Below are 27,269 nucleotides of genomic sequence, written 5' to 3'. Positions count from 1 at the left end.
TTTCATAATTTGGGCCCTTTGTTAAATTGGTGGGAATAAAGATTCAAGAAATCTGGAATGTACTAGGCTGAGTAAAACTCAGCATATAATTAAATCATATGTGTGCCATCTTAAAATATCTGTTGCTGGAGAGAGATGTAGCTTTGAGGTAAAAATCTACTGGTAACATTATAGTAATTAAAGTAAAATATACTGGGAATGATCTATTTGTGTCTTACTTTTTACATATTTTCATGGTATGGGTGGAATTGGTTTTATCAGGATATAATCTTAATAAGGTTAATTTGTGGATGCTTGTGTTCCTTGAAGTATTCCTGACTGTAACGTCTTTGTTGCTTGTCCTACACTATGATTCAAGGCAGAAGCACGTTTTTAAATATGTGTGTCAGTACATAATTATTAAATCAGCTGCTGTATGCTGAAAAGGTGTGGGAAAAAATTCAGGCCTGTCTTTTTTTTTTCCACTCATTCTGAAACTGCCACTTACGTTACGAAAGTGGGAGGTCTGGTTTGCCAAGATAATCCTGCTGTCTTGAGCAATTATTTTTAGACTATGCCAGTTAAGAAATATATATTGGGAAAAACAGGCAAAGGATTGGTTGTCCTCAACTCCTGTTTGATGTTGCTTAGCATATTCCTGTGCTTTGCATGTTTTGCTGCTAGTTGCTTTAAAAAAAAGTCTTGGTTCTTGGAAATAAACTCTGTAGTCAGTAGATAGACTTCTGAGTAGATATGTATAGGTAATTGTTATTTTTAAAACATTTCATATTGTATTTTGAGACTTCTTAATCAATTTATTTTTTTTAATATTTAGGTGTGGAAGAAAATGTCAGTCAGCATGCATGAGAATCGGAAGTCTAGAGCCAGCACTGGCTCTATAAACATATATTTATTTCACAAATCTTCGTATGCTGATAGTGTCCTCACTCATCTGAATCTTCTGCGTCAACAGCGTTTATTTACAGATGTACTTCTCCATGCTGGGAACAAGTCATTCCCTTGCCATAGAGCTGTCCTAGCTGCCTGTAGTCGATATTTTGAAGCCATGTTCAGTGGTGGTCTTAAAGAAAGCCAAGCCAGTGAAGTCAACTTCCACAATTCCATCCATCCAGAGGTTCTAGAACTTCTCCTGGACTATGCGTACTCTTCAAGGGTCATCATCAATGAAGAAAATGCAGAATCCCTTTTGGAGGCAGGTGATATGTTAGAATTCCAAGACATTAGAGATGCTTGTGCAGAATTCTTAGAGAAGAACCTTCATCATACTAATTGTCTTGGCATGTTGCTTCTGTCTGATGCTCACCAGTGTACCAAACTTTATGAGCTTTCTTGGAGGATGTGCCTTAGCAACTTCCAGACTATCAGTAAAAGTGAAGATTTTCTCCAGCTTCCAAAAGATACGGTTGTTCAGCTGCTCTCTAGTGAAGAATTAGAGACTGAAGATGAACGATTAGTTTATGAATCTGCCATGAACTGGATTAACTATGATCTACATAAACGCCACTGTTATCTGCCAGAATTATTGCAGACTGTGAGATTGGCTCTTTTGCCAGCCATCTATCTAATGGAAAATGTAGCTACTGAAGAGCTTATCACCAAGCAAAGAAAAAGTAAAGAGATTGTAGAAGAAGCAATCAGATGCAAATTGAAGATTCTGCAGAATGATGGTGTAGTCACTAGTTTATGTGCTAGGCCTCGAAAAACTGGGCATGCCTTATTTCTTCTGGGAGGCCAGACTTTTATGTGTGACAAATTATATCTTGTCGACCAAAAAGCAAAGGAGATCATTCCAAAAGCTGACATCCCAAGTCCAAGGAAGGAATTCAGTGCATGCGCAATTGGCTGTAAAGTCTATATTACTGGTGGTCGAGGATCTGAAAATGGAGTCTCTAAAGATGTTTGGGTATATGATACACTTCATGAAGAATGGTCCAAAGCAGCTCCAATGCTAGTTGCTCGGTTTGGCCATGGTTCTGCTGAACTCAAACACTGTCTATATGTTGTAGGAGGTCACACAGCAGCCACAGGTTGTCTTCCAGCCTCTCCTTCAGTATCCTTAAAGCAAGTAGAACAGTATGATCCTGTGACTAACAAATGGACAATGGTTGCCCCACTTCGAGAAGGAGTAAGCAATGCTGCTGTAGTCAGTGCAAAGTTAAAACTCTTTGCTTTTGGTGGTACCAGTGTCAGTCATGATAAGCTTCCAAAAGTACAATGTTACGACCTGAGTGAAAACAGGTGGACTGTACCAGCCACTTGTCCTCAGCCATGGCGATACACAGCTGCAGCTGTTCTGGGTAACCAAATTTTTATTATGGGTGGAGATACTGAATTCTCTGCTTGCTCAGCTTATAAATTCAACAGTGAAACCTATCAGTGGACTAAAGTGGGAGATGTGACAGCTAAGAGAATGAGTTGCCATGCTGTTGCATCTGGAAACAAATTATATGTTGTGGGAGGCTACTTTGGAATCCAGAGATGCAAAACATTAGATTGTTATGACCCCACGCTTGATATGTGGAACAGCATAACCACAGTGCCCTATTCACTAATCCCAACTGCATTTGTGAGCACATGGAAACATCTCCCTTCCTAACTGCATGTGTGCCTATACAGGTGAGAAATTGTTTATTGAAAATATAATGGCTAAGTTCACTTTTTTACAAATATAAACCTCAGAGATTCATTTGAATAAGCAGGAAGCGAAAAAGCTGGTATGACTCAACCAGTGCATGAATAAATATAAGATCTATTTCATAGGATACTTTGTTCATATATAAGAATTTTCCCAGTTACTGCCAGTTAAATAGTGCATGAATTGGTCATGCACAACTATCCCTATTAGTAATTTCTGTATCCATGATTATTTAATTCATAGGCATATTTATTATGGGTTGTTCACATAGACATATTTCTTTTCCCCCCATTTTCAAATGATTTTGAGAAAATGCCATCTAGGAGAAAATTTAGTTAAAATTATAGTTTTCTCGCATTTTTTTTTTCTAATAGAATGTTTCATTCTTTTAAGACTGTTGTAATATCCACACTTTACCATTTAAATGGAAATAAAAGATTAGTATAATTAATGTAAGAGTGATTAGAGGAACTGATTACACACACACACACACACACACACACACACACACACACAGTATATACTGTGTGGATGTGTATAAATAAATGATTGGCACAAGCAAATAATTGCTGGTTCTGATGTGCATATGGGCAACAATATAAACTGCCTGCCTATCTTTTGAAAGGACACTATATGAAATATTATAAGATTGTATATTTTGGACTTTATGGAATCAGGACTATTAATAACTGAAGCAATAAGAATCTGTTTCCCCAGGGTGGGGTGGAGTTAGAAAAGTGAATTCTTGTGTGTGAGGGTGAATCATTCTGTCCCTCTGTTTAAAAGACATGCCAGTTAGCTTAAGTAATAATTGGTTAGCAACTTGGGATGTTTCAAAGCCCATAAATTCAATCTGAAAGTAATGTAGTGGTCCAGATATGCACCTGATGTGGGCAGGTGCAGTGCTGGTGATTTTAATGCAATGGTATCTGCTTATAAACAATTTAAACTAGCTCATGCAGATACCTGTATTTCTTCCTTTTTTCTACATTTCTGTTTTTATTATTGTTATTGATTTGCCTTCTGATTTTAAAATTTGAAAATGCCAGCAAACCTTCCTTGCAATACATTCTTTTTTTTAAAAAAAAAAAAGACCAGCTATTTCTGTAAGATAAGCCTGCCTTTTATCTCTTTTTTATTCTTGCAGAATTGCAAAAGATTATGGCCTTTAGTAAGGAAAGGAGGAACCATTAAGTTCAGCAGGGCATGTTTCTGAGTTAGCATGCTGGGCTCAGATGCAAATTTTGCTTTGCTAGAATGCATGCAGCCCATTTTGTATTCATTGCTAATTGTGCTTGGAGGAAAAAAAAGCTGAAAGGACTTCAAACCTTCAAACCACATATTAACTAGCAGTATATATGCTCCGGTATAAATATTTCAGGGGCTGCAGTTTAAATAGACCTATAATTTATCCAGTCATCTAGAAGTTTTGTAATGTATCCATAAATGCAGTTGTAAATATTTTCTTGGCATTAGTCTTTTCTTGTGAAGTTGAACTTTTAGTGTCAAGATTAAAAAAAACTAAGTAGCACTTGAAACAAAATCAGAACAGGTTTTTTTTTGTAAAGGAGAAAACAATGAGGAGGCCCATGTAGGATATTGTAAATTGGTCCATCAAAATGCAAATACCTGTATCAGTATAATTGCAGAACTGCAACCTTAATTCTAAAGAATAGCTGTGTTGCATATTTTTACTCTCTAAACCTGTGAAATGTTTTTCTCAGTCAAAGCTTGAACCACAGACATCAAGGCATTTGTTCAGTTCTTTTGGTCTAGAGTGGATTTAGGTACATTTCCAGAGAAATAGTTTTGTCCTTCTAATAAACAGCAAAGTACATGAAACTCTTTATTATCTAATCAATTTTCCTTCCATCAGTGCTAATATTTAATGTTTTATATATTAAAGTTTGACACAGATTCTTTTATTTATCTAACAACTTATAAGGCAGCTGTCTACAATTGCCGTGTGTTGTCCTGGAAAGTCCTAAATAAGAAAGGTTGTTATAAGGTGGTAGTATTGTTTCTACTAGGTGCATGAATTCAAAATCATAAAATAAAATAAGTTACTTTTTATTAAAAGAAAGGCCTCATTTCCATTTTAGATTTGGGAAAAAATCATAAAGCTGCTTTGCAGGATAAAATATAATATGCTTATATTCATCTCAGGAGTATGTAATTGATTGTCCTTCAGTGAAAGTGGTTTAGTTTTTAATATGCAAGAGATTTGCAAATTATGTGTATGTTATTTTGTAAATTGCACATACACACCTGTGATGCTGCCCAGTGCTTTTAAGCTATGAAGCACATGCACCTTCAAATCAGTTGCACCAAGTTAAGCAGCAAATTTTTACAATTGCACTGCGGAAATCCCATCAAACTTTGCGTCATGTGTTCTGGCATTGCTATTAATTGCTACTTTAAAAACCAGCATGGTGCCTGGTTTGAAAACTGGCTCTGAGCATAATAGAGTGAGAAGGTGGAGTACAGAAGCCAAACCCTGGCATCCAAAGCTAATATTTTGCATTGAATAATTGACATATAGGGAAGGCTTCTATGGGGAGGCAGCGAAGCGTACTGCATTATTACAGAACAAAGCCCCACAAAAGAGAGTTCTGCCATAATGAATAGCAGAAATGTTTTAAATAAGGGGATTAATATGTCTGCCTTTTATATTCTGAATCAGTTCTATTCAGGATCCTCCATGGTTAATAGGGCATTGATTGGTGATTCTTTTCTCCAACAAGCTGCCTTTCCTTCTGTTTCTTTGGCTGCTTGGATTTGGCCCATGACCAGAGTGCCTGTTCCTGCTACTGTGCCAGCCAACGTTATGACAGAGATGTTGCATTACATTATTTTTTCCCCTTAACAATCAACTCTCTCTTCATTTGCAGGATTGATTTATTACGTTCAAGCACTGTTCTTTCTCTGTCCTCCAGGTTATTAATGTTATTAAACCAGAGTTGCTACTTATATTGTAGAGGAATAAAACATGATCAGTGAGGTTACAGCATCTAATATTTAAGATATGTAATGAACAGGCATCTGCTTCATAGACCTTTAAAACATGTGTAAACTTTGTATTATTCCACCAAAATGTTTACAATGTTTCTGTTTCTTTTCTTTAGTTTATTGCATTATAATGCTGAATAAACCTTGGAACCAACTGTGGAGAAGTGGTTTTGATGAAGACATTTCTTTTTTGAATTTGAAGAAGATACTCTGCACCTTCCAAATTCTTAAAAGTTGGAAATGAAGGAATGGGAGGGGGAATATTGTTTTTGGTATATCAGCACATGGTTTAATTATGAATGAATGAACTCATGGTCTGGTCCATGTGTTAGTAATTGTGGATTAATGTCAAGTTTAATAATCCTTTCAAGGGGGAGACGTAAGGGGGGGATGAACTTTTCAGAGCTGGATAACACAGCACAACCCTCAATTTTCGTGGACTTTGCTTTTTTTGTGTGCAAAATTTGAAATGGTTGTCACCTCCCTTTGTGACAATTTGAAGTGTCAACAGCAGCTGCAAAGGAAGCGGACAAGGCCTGGCTCAGCAAGATGTATCTCTTTGTGAATGAAGATCCAGCTCTGCCCAGGGGGATGGGCTTTGTCTTAGGCCAGGGGTCTGCAACCTTCACAACTTTAAGACTTGTGGACTTCAGCTCCCAGAATTCCTCAGCCCCCTGGCCTAGGCAGTGCCAGGAGCATCGGATTCAATCGGTCAGCTGCACTGTGGCTCTGAATTACTTTCTTAGGGAGCAGCAGCTCGATTATTAAAAAAACAATATTTTTCCCCCAGCATCTTATGTGAAAGAGAATGACTCCTCTTTCCTAAATACATGCAATTTATTTCTTCTTGTATTTATTAATTATGACTGTCCTGCTTCTAAATTGTTACTTGTTGTAGATACAGCTATTTATTGTTCAGTGCTTGCATGCTGAAACAAAGCCTGGAATAATTTTCAAGTATAAGGGCTTATGGGACTCTTACGTTTTGCACATTCTGTGATTTCTGACTTGCTCCGCTGCACAAAAAAAAAGCTGAATAATATTTGAGAAGAGAGTTGGGTAGGGGTCAGAATGGAACTATTGCAAGGTAGCATTTTAAATTGCATATGTACTGAAGGACGAAGCCATGAGGTTGTTTTCTCAAGCCATTGACTCCCTAAATCACATTTGTGCCCGCTGATAGTATTTCTGTTACATTTTTTTTTTGCCTAGTCATGCCTTTTGAATGAAAATATCTAGAAAGAGAGAGACAATAGCTTTTGTAGCTTTCTTTTTGTGCAGCCTCATCACTACTGGAAAGGGGACTGGAGGGAAATTCTATAGAACCTTTTTTCTCTCTCCAATAAGCGATGTCCAGTTTTGTTTTGTTTTTATTTATTTATTTATAGCTCATGGGATGTTTAATGTGCCATTTATATGACCAGGGGAACTTTATTCTCTTTAAGAGATGGGAAACCCTAGGGGGAAAGAGTTAGTTTCTGGTTAAATTAACACCAATTCTCTTGGTTTATCTTCTTGGATTAAAATGGAATTAAGACCCATTCTTCCTCCATCTGTTTTTTGATATAATATTATATCTATATTATTAGGTATAATAATTAGGATGCTCAATGGGGGAGCAGGGAGTTGCTAAATTCATTGAATATATTGTTTTGCATTAATTAGCAAATTGAGCTTTCAGAGGAACAGTAGCTGGAAGTATTATATGTAGGGTCCCGATCAATTAAAGGATTTTTAAATGTCCTACACCACCAACTTATTTTTTGGCTTGAATGTAGAAGTAAACCTGTTCAGTCTTTCCTGGTGTACTTAGCCCATAGTTCCTTTGTTTAACTTTCTAGCTGTGCTTTTCATAAGAATTGGTACAGCCAAACAACAACACTGCTACCAGTCCTCCATTGTGGTTGGTTGTCTTAATGTTATGTAAGCAAATTATTTTGAAATGCATGCATGCATGCTTATAAAGAGTTATGATCACGTCTGCTTACATTTTGATAATGTAGCTCAATTCTGACAGTTTACTGTAAAGAACAATTTTTGTTCATGGCATAATCCTATATGTGTTTACTCAGAAGTAAGTTTTAGTGTCTTAACTTGGGCTTACTCTCCAGTAAACATGTTTCAGATTGTAACCATCGGCTTTAGAGAGCTTTCTCATGTTGCCATAGGGTTTTTTCCTGATTCTTAATATATACGCATTTCTTATGTATTATCTTAAGTAAGAAATGAATGTACGTGAAGTTTTTCAAATTGTTAATTGTGATTCTTAGCATGGGTAGCAGAGAGGATTGAAGAAAGTCTGAATTATAAAACACATAAACATTGTATTGTGAACTTCTATTGATTTATACATTATTGACTGAAGTCTGATTTCTTTGGTCAATCTGACCAAAAAATATTGGTCAGTTGCCTTCATTTAAGGATAACTCTGCTTCTGAACTCTGATTTAAATATCCAAGGGTGAAATTATATTAATATTCATTTCACTGAGGTGTTTGACAACCTGTACACCACTGTGCAAGCTAATGCACAGAGTACAGCTGCATTAACTTAAGGAAGGATAAGGTTATGATTTATTATTGTTTGTTGATATCCTAGAAGGGCTTGATGGTATTGCTTGGTAGTTTTGCAAGGCAAATTGGAAAATCTAGAAAAAAGCTATTACCATTTAATTTACAAAGCTACAATAATCAATTCAATGCATTTCGTATAAAGCCCTGCCTACAAATTCTTTCCAAATATCTCTTAACTTGCATTAGGATTGGAGATATTGTTGCTCCTATAACATACATGCAAATAAAGCAATTGTAAGTGCCTAGCACTGTGAGTACTTTTGCATTCACTTTATACAGGAAGTAATGGCTATTTTTGCGTGTATGTGTAGTAGGGTGAAAACATAGAAATGACAGAATTCTGTGTGTGCACTTCTCCATGGAATTATTAAGTTTATACGGCAAACCTGTTCTGTAATACCATCCAATTTCCTAAAAGTGTCTGAAGTTTTTGCAGTTGCATTTCAAAGCAGTAGCTGCTTTCAAGGGCTTGGATTTACTTCATGGGTATAGGCAGAAGGGAACGGAAAATCAGGGTGGCCTCTCTAGCTCTGCAGGCGAATATTTTGAGCTCTTAGTCTTTGAATCAGCATGGGAATCTTGATTCACTACTTGGTGATTTCCAGTCTGAAAAAATAGCCCACACTTCTGAGACAAATGCGGTTCACATAAGAGTGCACACAAAAACCTTGGCATAAGACGAGAAAGTTCTTCGTATTTTGTGGGCCAGTTGCTGTGGAAACATTAAACAAAGGACAACCTACCACTTCTGGTATAATTGTGTAGCCCCTTTTCTTTAGGCCTGACACCTGTCTGAATAAGAGTGATTAGAACTGAATAGTGTCCCTTGTCTGGCAACTGAAGATGCGGTTCACGTACAAAAATAAGTGAAGTAAAATGTCTATGTGTTTCTTTGTATGCTACTACGTTTTTGAGGTTTTGTAAAACTGCATTTTTTTCACAATGTGAAACTGAAGGTCAATAAATTATTAGAGATTTTCTCTTAAATATGCTCTTCTGAAGTTTTTATTTCCTAATAAAAATAAAACAAATGCTTAGCTCAGTGTGTAAGTCCTGCCTTAATAAAAAGGGCATCTCAAAATCAGTTAAGACTTAATTGTTTTCTAATATCTGCTTTGGTTGCACTGGAATGTTCCCCTTTGTTCTAGTCTGTCACTCTTAACTGTGAATCAGCTTTTAAAATTCAACAGTTAAAATGACAGGAGCTTTGAGATGATTCTGTGGGCAAGCATTTATAAATCTACTCTCAGTTTTTGAAAAAGGGCTTGGAGACTGATATTACTTGAGAAATAAATTATGCAAGACGGAATTATTCCTGAGGGATAAAGTGAAAAATAACTGGTGCCTTTCCCTTTTCCATACTAAATACACAATCTAGAGGATAAATTCATTGAAATCTGTGTGAAGTGATTATGGACAAGAGACAACTAGGTTCCACTTCTCTGCATAACTGGGGGGGGGGGAGATGTACATAGCTTCTTCCAATCTTCAGCTAGAAAGAATATAAGAAATCTAAGAGTTAAAACTTTAGGAATTTGTTTATATTTCTATTTTTTACAAGAAGTTCTCAATTTATGATCGTAATTGAGTTCAGAATTATGGTCATAAGTCAGGCTACGGTAAGTAGGCCACCATGTGACCGTGCCTGATTTTATGTCTTTTGCAGCGGTTAAGCAAATGTGGTTATTAACAAACTCATTGTACCCAATGGAAACTAGAAATGCCGGTTCTTGGCAAAAAACATAGAGCACCCAAAATATGATCATATGACTTGGGAGGGGAGGAATGGTTTTTGGAACTCCAGAACTGAGTTGTCAGTAGTTCTGGTGAGGCCTCTCATAACTTTGAACAGTTGTTAGGTGACTGGTTGTAAGTCGGGGACTAGCTTTACATATATGATCCATGTATTTTCATAGTATTTATAACCTGCTCCAGTCTGGAAAGATTCTGGGCAACGTACAGTATTAAAAAAAATGGAAAAAAACCCACCAGGGTACATACATGTTCAGTAACAAAAAAGCTGCAAATTTTCAGACAGTACATGGGATTTTATATACATCTGGGTTATATAGACCTTTTGCATATTGATCTATAAATAAGCATGTAAGCAGTTGTAGCTTTCACAACTCAAGAACTACCTAAGGATCGTTCCTGTATTTCATTCAATTCATCCAAGCATTCACATTTGTTGGGTAAACATGCAGAAACATTTTAATGCAGTATTTGAATTTGCTTTTTTGCAGAACGTTTAAGCTGCACATTTGTACAGTGGTAAGTGCAGAGGGACTTAAGAGACAAAGAAGAGAAAGCTGTAGTAAACTAATGTGCTCTGCAAGGTTTTAGAAATAGGAACTGAACAACTGAGTTCTTAACATATTACATCAGTGCAGAACAGCAGTGGCCAACACCATCCTTTCAATTGTCCAGTATTCACTATCAGAAAGAAGGGGTAACATGATTCAATTTATTTATCCATGATGGACATTGTTAATGGTATACGATATTGTGGAATTATTAGAAGATAAACTAAATCAAATTCTTCAACTTTGGAATACATCTCTAAAACTCAGTTCTTTTCTCCATCTAAACAAGCCCCTTAGCATGGCACTTTTCTATGTTTTTGAGTAAAATATCTTAGTGACTTTTAATAGCAATAGCACTTAGGATCCAAACTAAGTTGATCACCAGGACCAGAGTTTTAGTCTTCCAAGCTTTTGTACTCATACTGGAATTTTTTTCTCTCCAGAATGTGTGCACTGGGCTGTTCCTTGTGTAGTGTTTATGTGGTAGTGCCTCATTGTGTGCAGCTTTTATTTGATCATTAGAATGTGGATGATCAGTTATTAAGTTGTTGGTTGTTGTTTCCTTGTGCTGGCACACACTTGGTTCCTAAATACCTATTAAGCTGGTGATAAATCAGCACTCCTGTTGACTGATAAGGGGCCACTTTCCAGGCTTCAATCATTTCCCTAGCTATTTTTGTCCCTGCTCAGCCAACAATCTTAGTAGCTGTGAATTGAATGTATGTCCTTGTTCATTGAAATGTGAGACTACCAATGAGTTCAGGTCTCCTCATTCATGTTCTTGCAATCTGGTGGTTAGCTTCCTCCCCATCTGTTCTATATAGTCACAGGCAATCCATGCAGAGAATACGGTAAATTACAATAGAAATTTCTCTCATCTCCAAGCAATCTTTGTAATGCAGGATTTGTCCTCTTAGGACAGTCCCTGGGCAGTGGGCAATGGCCACTTGCAGATCTTGGAAGCTGTTCTACTGCTTCTGAAATTTTTTGAAGTATGGCAGGGTGTGCCATATAGTGGGTCTTGTATCTTCTTCCTTTCTCTCTCCTGCATGTTGGGCAGTCATCTTGTAATAAACACTTGTGGGTATCCATTCTGCCTGAATTGTTCACATAAGTACCTGCTCTCTCCAGTTGCTTTGCTTACTGGATTATTAGTGGGTTCTCACCCTGTCATACAGTGTTCTGACACAACTCTTTATGTGACAGTGGATGGTTACTTTTGAAACTTAGAATGCGTGGAGTGTTGGTAGCCTTGCAATATAATAGCCATCAACACCCCAATTAACAACTAAAATCCATATACAACCAGGCACCACATAAATACTACACATGGAACTGCTCAGTGCACACATTCTGGAGAGAAAGAAGTTCCCTGAGGATTGGTTGTAGCACAAGTCCGAAAGCTTGGAAGACTAAAACTCTGATCCCGGTGACAGACTCAAATTGGATCCTACAAGATTATCCTGGGACACTTATACTTGCCTTCATTTGTAGTAGTACTTAGAATGCTTTAGTGCACTCTCTGGGCAATTTACAATGTCAACATGTTATCCCCAATAACCTGGGTCCTCATTTTACTGACCTTGGAAGGATGGAAGGCTGAATCAACCTTGAGCCTCATCAGGATCAAACTTCAAGCTGTGGGCAGTTTGCCTGCAATACTGCATTCTAATCACTGCACCACCAGGGGTCCTTTAAACATGTACTGTTATTAAATTAAAAAAGTGAAAAACCCTACTCAGAAAAATCTAGTTGCTCGCCGTTGTTTTGAACGGCAATGTGGACTGCAAATAAATTGAATAATAATTAACTAATTTAACAAGCAGAAATTATTTCCATATTAATGACAGTTTATGTGACAACTAGTTCAAACTACACACATGTATAATATAACTTTTAGAAATTGGGTGTGCTGAATGAATTAAATCTTGAAGATCACTTTGCAAGCTGCATTTGGACATTATCAACACCTTTCTTTAATGGAGAGAGCAAGGCAAAAACAACAAACCAATTCTCACTAAAGAAAATCCAATAATAAATGTGTTCATCAGGTTCCACCATTTTATTTCCAGCATTTTGATTGAAACCTCAGTGTTTTAAGGTAACGCTATTAGGAAAAAAATATGAATGTAAGGCAAAAATAGGCATTTTAACATTTTAAAATAGTTGCATCAAGAAAGTAATTCTTACAATCAAGAACAGAATTTAAATGTATAGTCATTTAAAAGGATAACCATATCACATTTTGTAGGACATTCATACAGTCTTAAAATTTGAAGATAATCCATAAAAATGTGCTGTTTTATAATTTTAATGTTTTAATTTTTAAAAGTCCATTATTTAATGCCAGTTTTATAGATTTATGATTGCCTTATTACACTTATGCATAATTGACAGACTTGCTTTATATGACATATTTGTTTATTATAGCCTAGAAATATTTTAAAAGCAACATTATTTTCTAATTTTTTTTTCGTCCTTCAGCTCAAGCCTTATAGAACAAAAACTCTCCCTTGTCAAGGTCATTTATAGAGACAATGTTCAATAAAGATGACTTTTTCTATAGGGGTACTTATGCCTTCTCCACCCAACAATTGGTCTAGGGACAATGAACAATTTATACACATCGCAACTGTCTGTTTATGCTATTCCTCAGAAAGATGAAACTAAATGAGTGTGAGTTCAGAAGAACTGGAATGAGAGATGTGCCTTACTTTCACAGGACACATTAGAAAAGCTGTCCAAGGACAACCTTCTCTTTGAAGGCATCACCTATCTAGAGAGCTACCCCATTCATATCCAGTTTAAAGATAAGGAAACTTATGAATGGAGAACGAGTACTTTGAAGTTACCCATCAACAGCAGATTGAGCAGACAGATAAATTACCTAGTCATAGTATTGCAGATTAGACTGGTGAGATGTTCTGCATGTCTAAAATTAAGTTGTAATACTTATTTGTAAATTTGTACCACTAGATATAAATTAGTTCTAACTGGCCCAAAGTTTGTCCTGTTTTTTCCCCATGATAAATTACCTCCTTTTGTAGTGGTAGGTATGGATATGCCATAAAACAGATAAGCATATAAACTTTTCTTTACGATAAGCAGTTTTCCTTTTCTTACTGAACTGACTCATGGAATAAATAAATTCTTCTTGATTAAAATTCTCTAAATAATACATGTAAAATATGGAAAGGCGAATGCTTAAATTTTAATTCTGTCCTAAAAAATAACTCTAACCCCTACAAAAAATTGAATGGACAGTATGAGAGTCTCAAATGTAAATCCCCATACTGTTGTCAATGGTGTGTGTGTGTGTGTGTGTGTGTGTGTGTGTGTGTGAAATGTGTGTCAAAATAGTGGCCGTGACCATGCGTTTGAAGCCCTGTCCCATTTTAAATTATCTTGTAACATTTAAAAAGAGGTGGGGCTTTGGTCATGTGGCTGTGGCTGCCTTTGCTGTAGTTGTCAAGAAAATGAAATATGAATGAATCAACAAAGAAGAAAACTAACTTGATTTGAAGACAATTTTCCCTCTACCTGTTATATTTTTTTATCACATGGGCTCCAGCAAGTGATTTACAGAACTATAGCTTACAGAAACTTCATATTGCAGTTATTTAGGCTTCCCAGTGAAAAGACTTGAGTGTGACTTCATTTATTATGACTAAGTAGAATCAGGTGTGCTAGCTCAGAGCTAAAATTTGGAGCAGCAGTCCAAGTGTAGCCTTCTGAGGAAGTCCAGACAAGAAGCACACCCAGAAATACTAGTTCTATTTTTTTGCAAGGTTACATTAACAGAACCTTGCAAGTCTGAAAGTACATCTCTTCCCCATCACCTTTATAGTCCAAAAAACTAGGGAGGGCTCTTTCTGAGAATTTGTCCTGCCCCCATTTCTTCTGTGGCCTAACTATTGCTTGTCTGACTATTCTGCCGCTTCTCCACCTGTTTCTCAAGTTGATTCCCACATCCCATTACATCAGGATTTTGTTCCCACATCCCATTACATCAGGATTTTGTTCAGAAGAATGAGGAAACCTCCACAAGCAATAATAAAATTAGTTTACCACATTTTGACATGATAAAACAATACATGTTGTTGTCTAAAAAGAGTGTGGCAGAGCATGTGGTGGGTAGGAAATGCAACAGGGCAAATTTAGTTCATAAATTTAACTGCACCTAGCATGGGATACCATTTTAAGAATATATGATTATCTCTACACTGCTGTCTCTTGCAGGATGTCAAAGAACTAGTTTTATAGGCAGATATTTGATCTTGCTAAAAATCACAGACTTCTGCTGTCAATATTGTTTCCATAGTATTTGGAAAATGCGTCCATTTGAATTTCTGCAAGATAGAAATGCACACCTCTAGTTGTTTTTGGAGATTTGTGTTTACTTTGGGAGTTCTCCATATTTCTAACCATTCTCATTGCAGCGAGTGAATTTTATTTCTGGGTCTCCTATCTCCCCTTCTACAGCCATGCGCCAATCCTTTTTGTAGTCGGGTTCCAACCAGTACATATTCAAAGAATGTCTTTCAGATGCAGCACTCCCTTTTTGTCACTTCATTATAGTGTGTTGATCATACTGTATTTATTTATTTCTTAAATTTATATGCTGTCCATCTTGCTATCCAAAGTGACTCTGGGCAGCTTACAATGCCATACAAATGCAGCAAAACATATAATCAGGAATTGAGAGAATATTCTAAAGATCTCAGGCTCTTTTATAAATAAGACAGGAATTCTTTTTTCCAAAGTAAAAATCAGATTCCCTTATCTTTACTGTCAGTTTTGATTTGTATGAACCAGAGTGTTGTAAGAATATACTGTAGACTTAGGCTATCAAATCTGGGTTGGAAAAATCCCATCAACCAATAAACTATCAATTGTTATTTATTTTGCATAGGAACCCTGGTGGTGCAGTGGTTAGAATGCAGTATTGCAGGCAAACTCTGCCCACAGTCTGGAGTTCAATCCTAATGGGCTCAAGATTGACTCAGCCTTCCATCTTTCTGAGGTCAGTAAAATGAGGACCCAATTGTTAAAAGCAATATGCTGACTAGATAGTGCTATAAAGCACTATGAGGCGGTTTATAAGTCTAAGTGCTATTGTTATTATGGTGCTCATACTTCATTTAGAAAGTTGCCAGAAAGCTTGCTGTTGCTGCAGCAGATGCTGTTTGTTCAATCATTTGTCATTCTTGGAGATTCTATGGACTAGTTCTCCACATTTTCCAATCCTGTATGGTTTCTTCCAGTAGTTTTATGCTCAGGCTGCTGTTGGTTTTGATGGTGTCTAGGAAATGTGTTTTCTTTTACCTCTGATCATTCTCAACATAATTACATTTTCCAATTAATTTGAGTACATGACATGACCAAAATAAGTGAGGTGGAATTTTGTGATTTTGCCTTCCAGTGATATGTCTGATTTTATACAATTCACTACTTGCTTGTTTGTCACTTTTGCTGTTCAAGGAATGAACAGGAGCCTTCTCCAACACCACAGTTCAAACAAAGCATTTTTTTTTTACTATTTTTTTTCATGGTCCAACTTTCACAACTATAGCTAGCTATGGAAAACATGACAATGTAAAGTATTTGGCACTTAGTTGCCAGGCTAATGTTCTTGCTTTTGCATACTCAATTCATGCTCATCATTGCTGTGCAACTCCATGTGATTTGATGCTTTATTTCTAGACAGCATTCATTGATTTTATCTATCTGTAATCCTAGGAAAGTGAATTCTTGCATGCATTTATCTCTTCATCATTCGTCACGGTGGTTATGAGCTTGGTGTTCTTTATGTTCAGGAAGAGGCCAAAGGTCTTGCCAGACAATTTACAGATAAAAAAAAGATCATATTCTGTTTGCATGAATTGTGTTTATTTTACACATATAAACAAAATTTCCCAGACACCACTTTGCATGAAGAATTTAGTTTCTTAAAACAGTTGAGACTATTCTGTCAGCAACAGATTAAATCTTGGGTATAACTGCTTTACATCAGATTGGTTGATAGTTCTATGTAGATCAGTATTGATTTTGACTGGCAGGATCTTGCAAAATTGTAAATAATCACATAAATGCATCACCCAAAGGATGACAAAATACGTTCTTAATTTGCATTAAATTTCACGTGGGCTCTAAGTATATGAGTAGATGTAAATTTAGAAAACATTGTATAAGGTATGTTATTACAGTTGTAAAGCTTATGATCAGATATACTTTGTTCATGCTCAGTCTCCTGCCCAGAGGTGAACTAATGTCTCCTGCTCTCTTTTAAGATTCTTTGTTTTTCAGTTTGATCTGTTTGAACCAGTCAGCCTTTTGGACAGAGGACAAGTATCCTTTAAATAGAAATGTCAGATTTTCTGCATTCAAAACAAGCAGTCACAAACTTGGCCAAGTAAGTGAACTTGGCTTTCTGTTAATAAATGCATGAGATGGCATTTGTTGCAGTGCCTAAACTATCGACAAGGCAATCTGTCTTCTATGTCACTTCCATAATCATTCACAAATGAAAAGCATTCTTAATGAGTTGTGACCTTATAATCAAGTATACAATCAAGTATACAAACCAACCTGCAGAGTAGAAATGTGTGCAAGGCATGTGTTTGATTAAGCAAATTATAGATCCTATATAATCAGGTTTAGATTAGGCCTTTAGACTAATAGTTCTTTGTGAATCCTGGGAAACTAGATTAGGCATTTTTTTTTCTTTCTGTATGTTATTTTCCTTAGTTGCCTGAGCAACCATAATCTTTATTTCTGAAGAGATAGAGAGCCCTGAAATAGGAAGCAAAATTTCAACAAAGGTGATTGTTAATCCTTTTCTTATGTCTTTAGACTTTAGTTGCTATTTTATTCTTGTATGCTAGATGATACTTTGAGATGTCTGGGACTCTATATTGCCTTTTGTGATGCTTTAATTCAGCCATCGCGCATCTGCTGCTCTTCAAATGTGCTAGGCTTCAGTTCTGACTACTTAGGTAGCAGATCCTGGGAATTGAATCTAAGGTACCAGATTGCTGAAGATAGTTTTAAGTTAACTAAACAAGCAATGGCTGAAACATAAATGGCAGGCTATCTTATTTCATTTTGTTTATGTTTTTACATTTCATATTACATTTAATTGTTTCAATTTAGTATTATGTTTTGTAAGCCCCTAGGGTCCACTGGGCTGGGCAGCTATATTAAATTTGAATTTAAATAATAATAATAACAATGACGTAAATAATCACCAAAATGGTTCACAGAAACATCTGAGAAAATTATCACGTACCAGTAATGAAAAATTGGCAGGAACAATAGTTGAAAAAGTAGTTGAAAATGAACAGATTAAAATATTGTGGGAGTTTTGAATATAGACTGATAAAATCTTGGCTCATAACATGCCAGATATAACTGTGGTTGAAAAGAAGAAACTGAAGATAATTGATGTGGCAATACTAGAAGATAGCAGAATAGAAGGCAAAGAATTGGAGAAAATCACTATTAAGATTTGAAAATTGAAACTGAAAGATTATGGTATAAACTGGTCATGGGTCCCAGTGGTTATTGGCACTCTGGCTGCCATACCAAAAAAATCTTGAATGACTCTTAGAAAATCTGTGCATTCACAAAATTTCCATCTGTTAATTGCAAAAGGCCACACTGCTTGGATCTGCATGCATACTACTGTATACTGATACATTGCATCATCTTAGATTCTTGGGAAGAACTTGATGTGTATGAAGGCCAACACCAGCTAAAGAACTGGCAGCTGTGACTTCATATTGTTATGAACAGACAACAACAACAATAACAACAACAATAAAATTTTGACAAAAAAGTTGAGATATTGGATATTGCAGTACCTGGAGACAGCAGAATAGAATAGAAAGAATTGGAGAAAATGTAAAGGCGGGCAAATAGAAGTAGAATGTCTATGGCAAGAGAAAGCAAACATAGCTGCAATAGTAATAGGACCTTAGGTGCAATTCCAAAACTTCTGGAGCACCATTGGCTTTGACAAAATCACAATCAGTCAATTGCAAAAGGCAGCATTACTTAGTACAGCTTACATCCTGTGACAACATTTTTAATATTATTAAACAATGTCTGCTTATCCCAGATCCTTGGGAAGGACTCTTTAGGTGGACAAAAATGCTAAATCCAGTCTGAACATCTTACTGACTGTTTGATGAACCAAATCATACAAGTCATAATGCAATACCTGTTATAGTAAGCAAGTGATTAATCCAGTTGCTGCATCTTAGATTTTGCAAATATTTGTTGAAATTTCTATATTTTATGATGATCAGATCCAGCACCCAGCATGGATCATGCACAGATAGAGGCTTAAGATGCTAAGCTTTGGTTGGAATGCTATGATGAGTGTAATTCCAAATGCTCATGAAACTGGATTAAGAATCAGAGAAGTTATGCAAGAAGTATACATTATTGGCAAGTACTCCACTGCATAAATTATACATTTACTCTGTCTTTCAACCTAATTACTGAAGAGTAGAATGTGTGTGTGTGTTTATGTGTTTGCATTTGGTTGCATTTAGGGAGGAAAGGTCATCTCACCATCTTTGTAAGAGAGAGATGACCTTTCCTCTCTGAATGCAACCAAAATCCCCTTCCCCGGCAATCAGGTTTTGGGGGGAAAAAGGCTCCACATGCATAAATAGAATATTTTGTCTAAATGTAATTGAGTTGTGCAGAAAGAGTGCAAAGACGAAAGATACAGACCAGACTTAAGGCACCACAGCCTGACCTTAATCTATAGGCCAGGGCTTCTCCACTCTGATCTATCTCTTATATTTTGTCCTTCTAAAGAATTCACAATGATATTTATGAGAGGAGGATTAACTCATTCTTATCCTCAAAATAACCTATCAGGGAAGGTTAAGCAGAAAGTTAGTTCCTGATTCAAAGGTCATCTAGTAGAAGGATGTAGAAAAAAAAGAGGCAAAATCTTTAATTTCTGTGACAGTACCTTTCTAAAGAGGGTTCATACTAAAGATACAAATCTACCAAACATAAGATTTCTGTCATTGTATATTTATTTATTGGCAACTATCCAGGCACCTGAAAATGTGTAAGAGGGAGGGAAGTAGTCTGTCTATAGTTTGTTTGTTTGTTTTTAAATGTTTCTAAGAAGGTCCCATTATTCTTTAGGAAATAATAAGTCTTTAGTTAGGTCAAAACACTTGATACCAAATGTACTGTTAAAAAAGCTTGCTCATAAAAAGTCTTTCTGTATTAATTCATCCTTCCTTGATTATTTTTAACTAAAAAAGAGCCAAATAAACAGCTGCCTGAGGGTGGTGTAAATTTGTGCAACATAAATTCTTACAAATATCTTTCCTTCTATCCATATGTCCAACACCTACATATTATCCTTCTGAATTTATCCAGGCACAACTCATGAAATTATAGCATTTCATGAATTCTTATTTTTGCCAGAGAGAACTATCAAAGGGAAACTCAGATCATTTATTGAGAAATTTTCCAATGTTCTTAGAAATCTTGAGCGAGAATCACATTTAGTATTAATAAAGTTTACTAGATGCACATTGCTTTCTTCCAATCTGTCTTTGCAGTTTCAGGAAAATGAATATTTATATCCATATACCTTCACTTCAGAGTGATCTCTGTGGCAAACAGTGATGCGCATACAGAGTGTGCAATGGCTTTTATTTGTCATTGGCTAATCCTAATTGTTATGGCCACAGGTTATCACAGGGATCAGACTGTTAGTTGTTGGGGATCATGCAAGGGATGAATACTAACTTCATGTACTATCTATCAGCTTCCCACAGACATCTGCTTGCCAATCATGTGAAACTGGATGCTGGATTAGATAAAATGATGGTCTAATCAAGTACATTTTTTAATCTTAACAAAATCCATTGTTTGATTTCAGATTTCCTTTTATTCTGTTGAACTACAATTCTATTATATATCGAGTGCTGCAAATGTACGCACACATACAAATGTGGGTTTCCAATATGTTATGTGAAATCCTTGCATAAACTGAATTTGCAGAATTCAGTTTATGAATTTGAACATTGAACAGGTGGAAAAGAGAGTAGCAAAATATGGTGACAAATTTTTGTACCCAGAGGCTCATAAAGCACATCATTTACCCAAAGCTGTTTTCTTCCTTATCTCATGATACATGTACAAGGAAAGCATTTTCTCTATATTTTCTACAGCTGGATTTCCAGTGCGCATGATTATCAAGGCAGACAAAGGGGTAAAATGTAATGTGGCACTACAAATGCTTTTGCTATAGAATTCCTTATACTGTGTACTGTAAATTCAGCCCTGTTAAGGCTGAAGATCATTCATTAGTTTTGGCATGATGTAATATGTCCAGTTTTATCTCTAGTATTAGAGAGGTCTGTTTCTTTCTTTCTTTCTTTCTTTCTTTCTTTCTTTCTTTCTTTCTTTCTTTCTTTCTTTCTTTCTTTCTTTCTTTCTTTCTTTCTTTTTCTTTCTTTCTTTCAAATGTCACCCATATCACTATCCAAAGCATCTCAGGAGGCTTCTTCTTCCTTTTGGACAAGATGTTCATGACCATTTTGACTCCACAGTAGCAATAATAGCAACTGCAATGCAGAATCAAGTGGGAAACAAGGATGCACAGCTAACAACGGCATAACCAGATGATAAATGTGAGTGAGGGCAGAAAATGGTTTTAGCAGGAAAATGTTCAAGTAATTTTGGCAGGAGTAAGTATTGGCATGCTTCCAGATAGATGCTGAACAAAATTGACTATGTTGGCAAAAATCACACAATAATGAATTTTGTTATTTATTTATTTAAAACTTTTATATAGACAAGTGTCTTATAACCAACTCGCTCCCAATCAAAAGTTTTGAATTTTGTTTACGTAAAGTGAATTCCTGAAAACCCCCCCAATCATATTAAAAAAAGAAAATGTCTAATTTCAGTCAAATAATTGTTGAAATGTGCAGGCATATCTTGCATATCTTTATTTTCTGTTACTTTCAAGGCTCTTTTTGGTATTTAAAATGCATTCAAAATGTTACTATAGCCTCTGGCTGACATCATACAGCATACTAAATCTTGGGGTTTTTTTTAACCAGGGTTTGTTTTACAGTGTTCTAGCTTGTGTATGCAATAAACCATGCTCTACAAATCTCAGTGTCTAGGTTCAAACACAGTAGTGGGATTCAGCCAGTTTGCACCAGTTCGGCAGAACCGGAGCTAATTTTTTGTTGCCGAGGCCCAGAATGAACTCCCAGAAGCAGCACCCACACAGAGAACCGGTTGTTCACATATTTGAATCCCACCACTGTTCAAACATCTTGTTAAGCAAAAAGCAAGCACTCAATATTGTATGTTATTGTGCTATGTGAACTATATTAAAAATATACGGAAAGAAATCCATGGACCAGATTCACTTAAAACTACTTCAGGTCCCTTCACTGCTGTGACCCCCTTGGATGTTAAAACGGCTGGTGCTGAACCAGGCAATGCATGGGAACCAGGCACTTCAGGAGCCTTCTACTCACAGCAGTGGCTCCTGTGACAGCATCCGTCCACTCCTGAGGGCTACCCCATGAGACCTGGCCAGGTTCAGTAGGCTCTTGCCTAGCCTCACCTTCACCCACTTCAAAGAGCAGTTCTTCCTGGGTGTGGCATGCTGGATTCTGGCCCCAAGCTTGGGAAATATTCTTCTCTTCTTGCAGGAGGACAGTGCTTCCTAATAAGGAATCTTCAGTTCATTTTTGCTTGGTTTTGGGGAGTTCCAATTCCTATTTTTATGTTTGTAAACAAAACAAACAAGCAAACAAAAGGATTGCCAACATGCAAAACTATTGAAAAAAGTATCTATGGCTTCCAGTTCCTGGGGACAAATTAAGTGGTTATTGCTATTATTTACTAGATATAGATAAACTGAGAATTGATTTGGTAGCAGGGTTGGGGAGCAAGTAGTGGAGTCTTGTTATATATATGAAAAGTCGCCTCCTAAAGTTGAATACAAGTCAGCTGGAAGTCTAAGATCAAATAAGTAGCTATTGTGCTTACATTTATTTCATTTAAAAACTGTTTGTCTTGTGTTTGTTCATATGTATGATTACTTTGTATTCCAGTAAAGGTATTGAGAATGCTTCAAATTAATATATAGCTGATTCATATGTCTATGCAAACAAAGTTCTACGTTTTAGCTTTTTGGAACACATTTTGAAAATTGGGGAACAACAATAGAAACCAATTGCAGCAATTTCAGAGAAAAAGCTCAAAGAAAAAAAAGACAGAGAGAAAGATTTTAATTTGACTGCTACCCTTATTTGTTTCCACAAGATTTTATTCTTATTTGTAGTTACATAAAGCATAACATAAGTCTAAAATCAGCCTACATGGCCAGCTATATATTATCTCTGCATGTAATCAGATCTTGACCATTAAGAGCAGAAATGCCTTGTTTTCACTCAAAGATTTCTGAAAAAGGAAGACTTCTCATCTGGGGGAAAAGTCTGAATGAAAGCCTTGTTAGAGAGGGGATTAGAATCAAATAGTCCTTGCCACCTCTCTGGGGCTGGCTTTGCAAGGGCTCTTGGCAGACTTTGGATAGGCTGCAGGTGGTCCTTAGGCTCGCCTTTAGCTTTTTCCAGAACACACAGGAAGAACGGTATTCCCAGCAGGTATCAAGGAAAGACGCTACTCAATGCTGCTTGCCTTGGACCATCTGTTTTGTCTGAAGTGGCTGTCCAAATTCACCGGCTGTTTTTTCTCTTAAAAGAAAATCCATATTGTTGCCAGCAAAAAATGACAAATGGGATTGTGGGGATGGGGAAGAACCCCCTTTGTGCACAGTATGGAGCCAGAAGATAGGCACAGGAAAAAAAAATCTCTGAAAAGTGGCAGATAATTTTGCTGTATTTAATTTCAGGACTGAACATTCTATTTGTTCTGGAAATGAAATATCTTTCTTATTGTGACTGAAATTTAGTGTGCTTATGCACATGCTGAATCTTGGTTGTAATTTAGAATACAGCATTAAAGCAATCCATATGGGGGAAATATAACACAAATATATGTATCTAAAAACATACATAACATTTTCAATTTTAGCATATGTATTTAGTTGGGTCCCGAATGTGCATATCAAATCAAATACTAAATACAACTAAATAAGAGATAGAAAGGCTGCACTGAGACCTACGGAGAGTTGTATTGGGAATGCAACAGAGGGCTGATAAGCTCTCAAATTTACAAATACATACAAAGTGGTACTTTTCTTCTCACTCCCAGCACCTGGGTCAACACCAGTATCTTCAGTCAGCTAATGAAGAGCCAAACCAATGCTGTTCTGTCAGAATATTGCACTAATTTCTCAGAGCAGGCTTATATAAAATGCATTAGGATAATAACATAATATATGCCCAGGCAGCATCAAAACTCTGGAGGAAAAATAAATGCATGCTTACACAGCATGCCCTTTGAGGTAATCAAATGAGGATCTTGGAATGTATTTTGATGCAGTTAGGGTATTGTAACAGAATTTTGAAAATCCATCAAAGCCTCTACTTCAACTTATACCTAACAGAGTGAAGGAAAAGTTGTTTTGAGTTTCTTTCTCATGCTTTTAAATTTTTCAGATCTCAGATATCCTTTGTGCAACAGTTTGAAATTCCCCTCTCTCTTTTTTGAATCAAACTCACATTCAATTACACATATTGAGTCACAACAATATTCCAATTAGCCCAATATTATCTCCATGTTACCATTGAGGATGAGCATCTTCATTAACAACTAGAGTTATCTAAAATTGGCATTGGCTAGTATATTCTTCCTAGCTACCCAGAACACATGTCATAAATAAATTTCTGTGTTGTAGCAGCAATAAATAAAGAATCATACACAAGTAACTTATGAATCAACAGAAAAAGAATGATGGCAAAATTCTATTGAAACAAAATCAATGTTTTTCAATCTCTAAGATGTGTGGCCTTCATCTCCCAGAATTCCCCAGCCAGGGTTGAGAAACACTGCGACAAACCACATAAGCTACAGTAGGCCAAAAAACAGTATATGTTGCATTACAGAAATTAAATAACATGTGGGTAAAACTTTCTTCCATAAGAATACTTTAAAAGAAAGAATGCTAAAAGTAAGAATGTTATTCATTCTTTAGTTATATATGACTATTTAACCTGTAAGCTAAGAAAACATGGCTGCTTTGGAAGAAACCAGTACTGCACATACAATCCTGTACAATATTGCTAAGATATACAGTAGCTAAAGATACATTTTAATAATAGCCCTCATTTGTTTTTAAAGTCTTTTCTTGGGCAATTTTGATCTATTTTCTAAATATTTAAATCATCTTGCACATATGCGGGCAGTTTAAAAATACCTATAGTATAAAATATATATATGCAATTTGTGAAAAATCAAACCACTGCTATTATCACTTAGATAATATTTTATCCAAAACTGACAATATCTGTTTTGCACGAAAAGAAATGTCATATATTTGAAGACACAGGGCAAGCTAAGTTGAAATGCAAGAGAGAACTTAAGAATGACAATGGCAGTAGAGATAAGAGAGGAAACAGAATGTAATTCTAGAATTTTTATCCAGCCAGCCAGATAGCCACAATCTTCTATCTGTATGATCTGTTGGAAAGATTATCATGACTCTATTTAGCCAATGAAACATTGGTTCAAAAAAACTTTCTATTACATTATCAATGAAATACATTTTAATAATATATTAAGTACCTTTTACCAGTATACCCACTGCATCCAATTAAAAGATTGGCATAGCATTGCTCTGTTATTATAAATACTCTATGATGATCCAGAGTTAGAGGGAAAAATGAATAAAAATGAAAAGATAGAATATTTAAAGATGGTGCCTAGTCCAGGTAAAACTAATGATATTCCAAATATTTGCATCTATTCTAAGCCTCAGAATATATACATTCTATACAAATATTCTTTCTCATTTATTGTTCTGCAGCATATTGCTTTCTACTGAAGATTTTGGCTAATCTATGTTTGTCGCTGAACCGGTTCTGTCTCTGACCTTGTTCTGCAGTGTCAGGAATTCTATTTGTGCCTGAGAAGAATATATCAGCATATCTAGGAGTTACAATACTTGAGTTACACAATGATTTCAATTCCAATATCTCTTTCCTAACTTTTTCAGGCTTTGATCTTGCTACGTTCAATAACATGTAAATGGATCCTCTATTCATAAACTGAGTAGTAACCCTTGCAGAGCTTTGTAGGTGCTTCTGATAGCATAAAGGCTTCTACTTAGTAAGACCACACTTGGAATACTGCATCCAGTTCTGGTCACAACAATATAAAAAAGATGTTGAGATTCTGGAAAGAGTGCAAAGAAAAGCGACATGAATGATATTGTAGGGAGCTGGAGGCTAAAACTTACGAAGAACAGTTACAGGAATTAGGTATGTCTAGTTTAATGAAAAGAAGGACTAGGGGAAACATGACAGAAATGTTCCAATATTTGATGGGCTCCTACAAAGATGAGAGTCAAACTATTTTCCAAAGGACCAAAAGGCAAGATGAGAAACAATGGATGGAAACTAACCAAGGAGAGAAGCAACCTAGAACTAAGGAGAAAATTTCTAATGGTGAGACCAATCAACCAGTGGAATAGCTTGCCTTTAGAAGTTGTGATGGTCCATCACTGGAGGCTTCCAAAAAGAGATTGGACAACCATTTGTCTGAAATGGTATAGGGTCTCCTGCTTGAGCAGGGGGTTGGACTAGAAGACCTCCAAGGTCCCTTCTAACTCTATTATTCTATGTACTTATCTTCAGGTAAATGCAAAGGTTCCCTATCCTCTTTTTTTTTAACACAAGAACTTTGGGGCCCGAAGAGATGGGCCTGAAACAATAGGTAGGACCAATGTAAGAAGGGCTAACATGACTCTTTTACATTTTGTTCTGGTAAAATTCCTCGAGAGGGTTCTCTTGCCAGTTTCCTGATTTCTAGGCCAGCACCTTAACTACTACATCAAACAGTCTAATAATACTATGTAAACATAATGTAAATAGAGTGTAAAATAATATAGGTACATCTTTCATTATGACATTGTCATCTCACTGACAAACTGTCTAGTGCTCATGGATACCAAAAATACATTTTTTAAAACGTGACTCATGACCATGAGATTATCCATCCTAATTTAACCCCAATTTATATTAGATGCCCACAGCAGGATAAATGGGAAAATAAAATGGAATAAAATAAAAATGAAATTTAAAAAATGATATAAAATGTTTGGGATGGGATTGATATGAAGCAATTGTGGAAGGAGTATTTTGGAGGTTTTTTTGGGAATGTAGGAAAGCATAAAATTGAAACAAATGCTAGAAATGCTAGTAACCAGTAAAAGTTTAACAGGAAATCATATACGTGGTGAGCCTGTTGAAAACAAAAATAGTGTTATCCAGTTATCGTCTGTTTGGAGGCCCTATTTCATACCACGCAAGCTGGCTGGGAAATTCTGGGAACTGAAGTCCACACAGCAAAATATATTATTTCCATGTGGAAGGATCCAGTCCCAACCTCCAGGTAATGGAATATTGCCCATGCTCGCTGGGGAATTCTGGGAGCTGAAGTCCACATATCTTCAAGCCACCAAGGTTGAGAAACACTGTTGGAAAGCATTAGGATGCCCATGAAAATGAACAATAATAGTATGCCCATTGAGGCAATACTGAAAAGCAAGCCCCAAGAACA

General features: G+C 36.2%; 1 protein-coding gene across 1 annotated transcript; it reads left to right on the top strand.

The window, feature by feature from the left end:
• The first annotated feature begins 826 nt into the window (after window positions 1–826).
• Window positions 827–5,938, top strand: ENC1 (ectodermal-neural cortex 1). Its single transcript, XM_015820151.1, has 2 exons — window positions 827–2,616; window positions 5,761–5,938. Exon 1 carries the CDS (start codon window positions 827–829, stop codon window positions 2,594–2,596), a length of 1,770 nt encoding a protein of 589 aa, XP_015675637.1. The 3' UTR covers window positions 2,597–2,616; window positions 5,761–5,938.
• Window positions 5,939–27,269: the final 21,331 nt, after the last annotated feature.

The sequence above is a fragment of the Protobothrops mucrosquamatus genome, unplaced genomic scaffold (genome assembly GCF_001527695.2).
Source record: "Protobothrops mucrosquamatus isolate PMUCROS unplaced genomic scaffold, P.Mucros_1.0 scaffold1076, whole genome shotgun sequence".
Lineage (NCBI taxonomy): Eukaryota > Metazoa > Chordata > Lepidosauria > Squamata > Viperidae > Protobothrops > Protobothrops mucrosquamatus.
The sequence above is the reverse complement of the archived record's forward strand: the minus strand, read 5'-3'. Positions and strand labels throughout refer to the sequence as shown.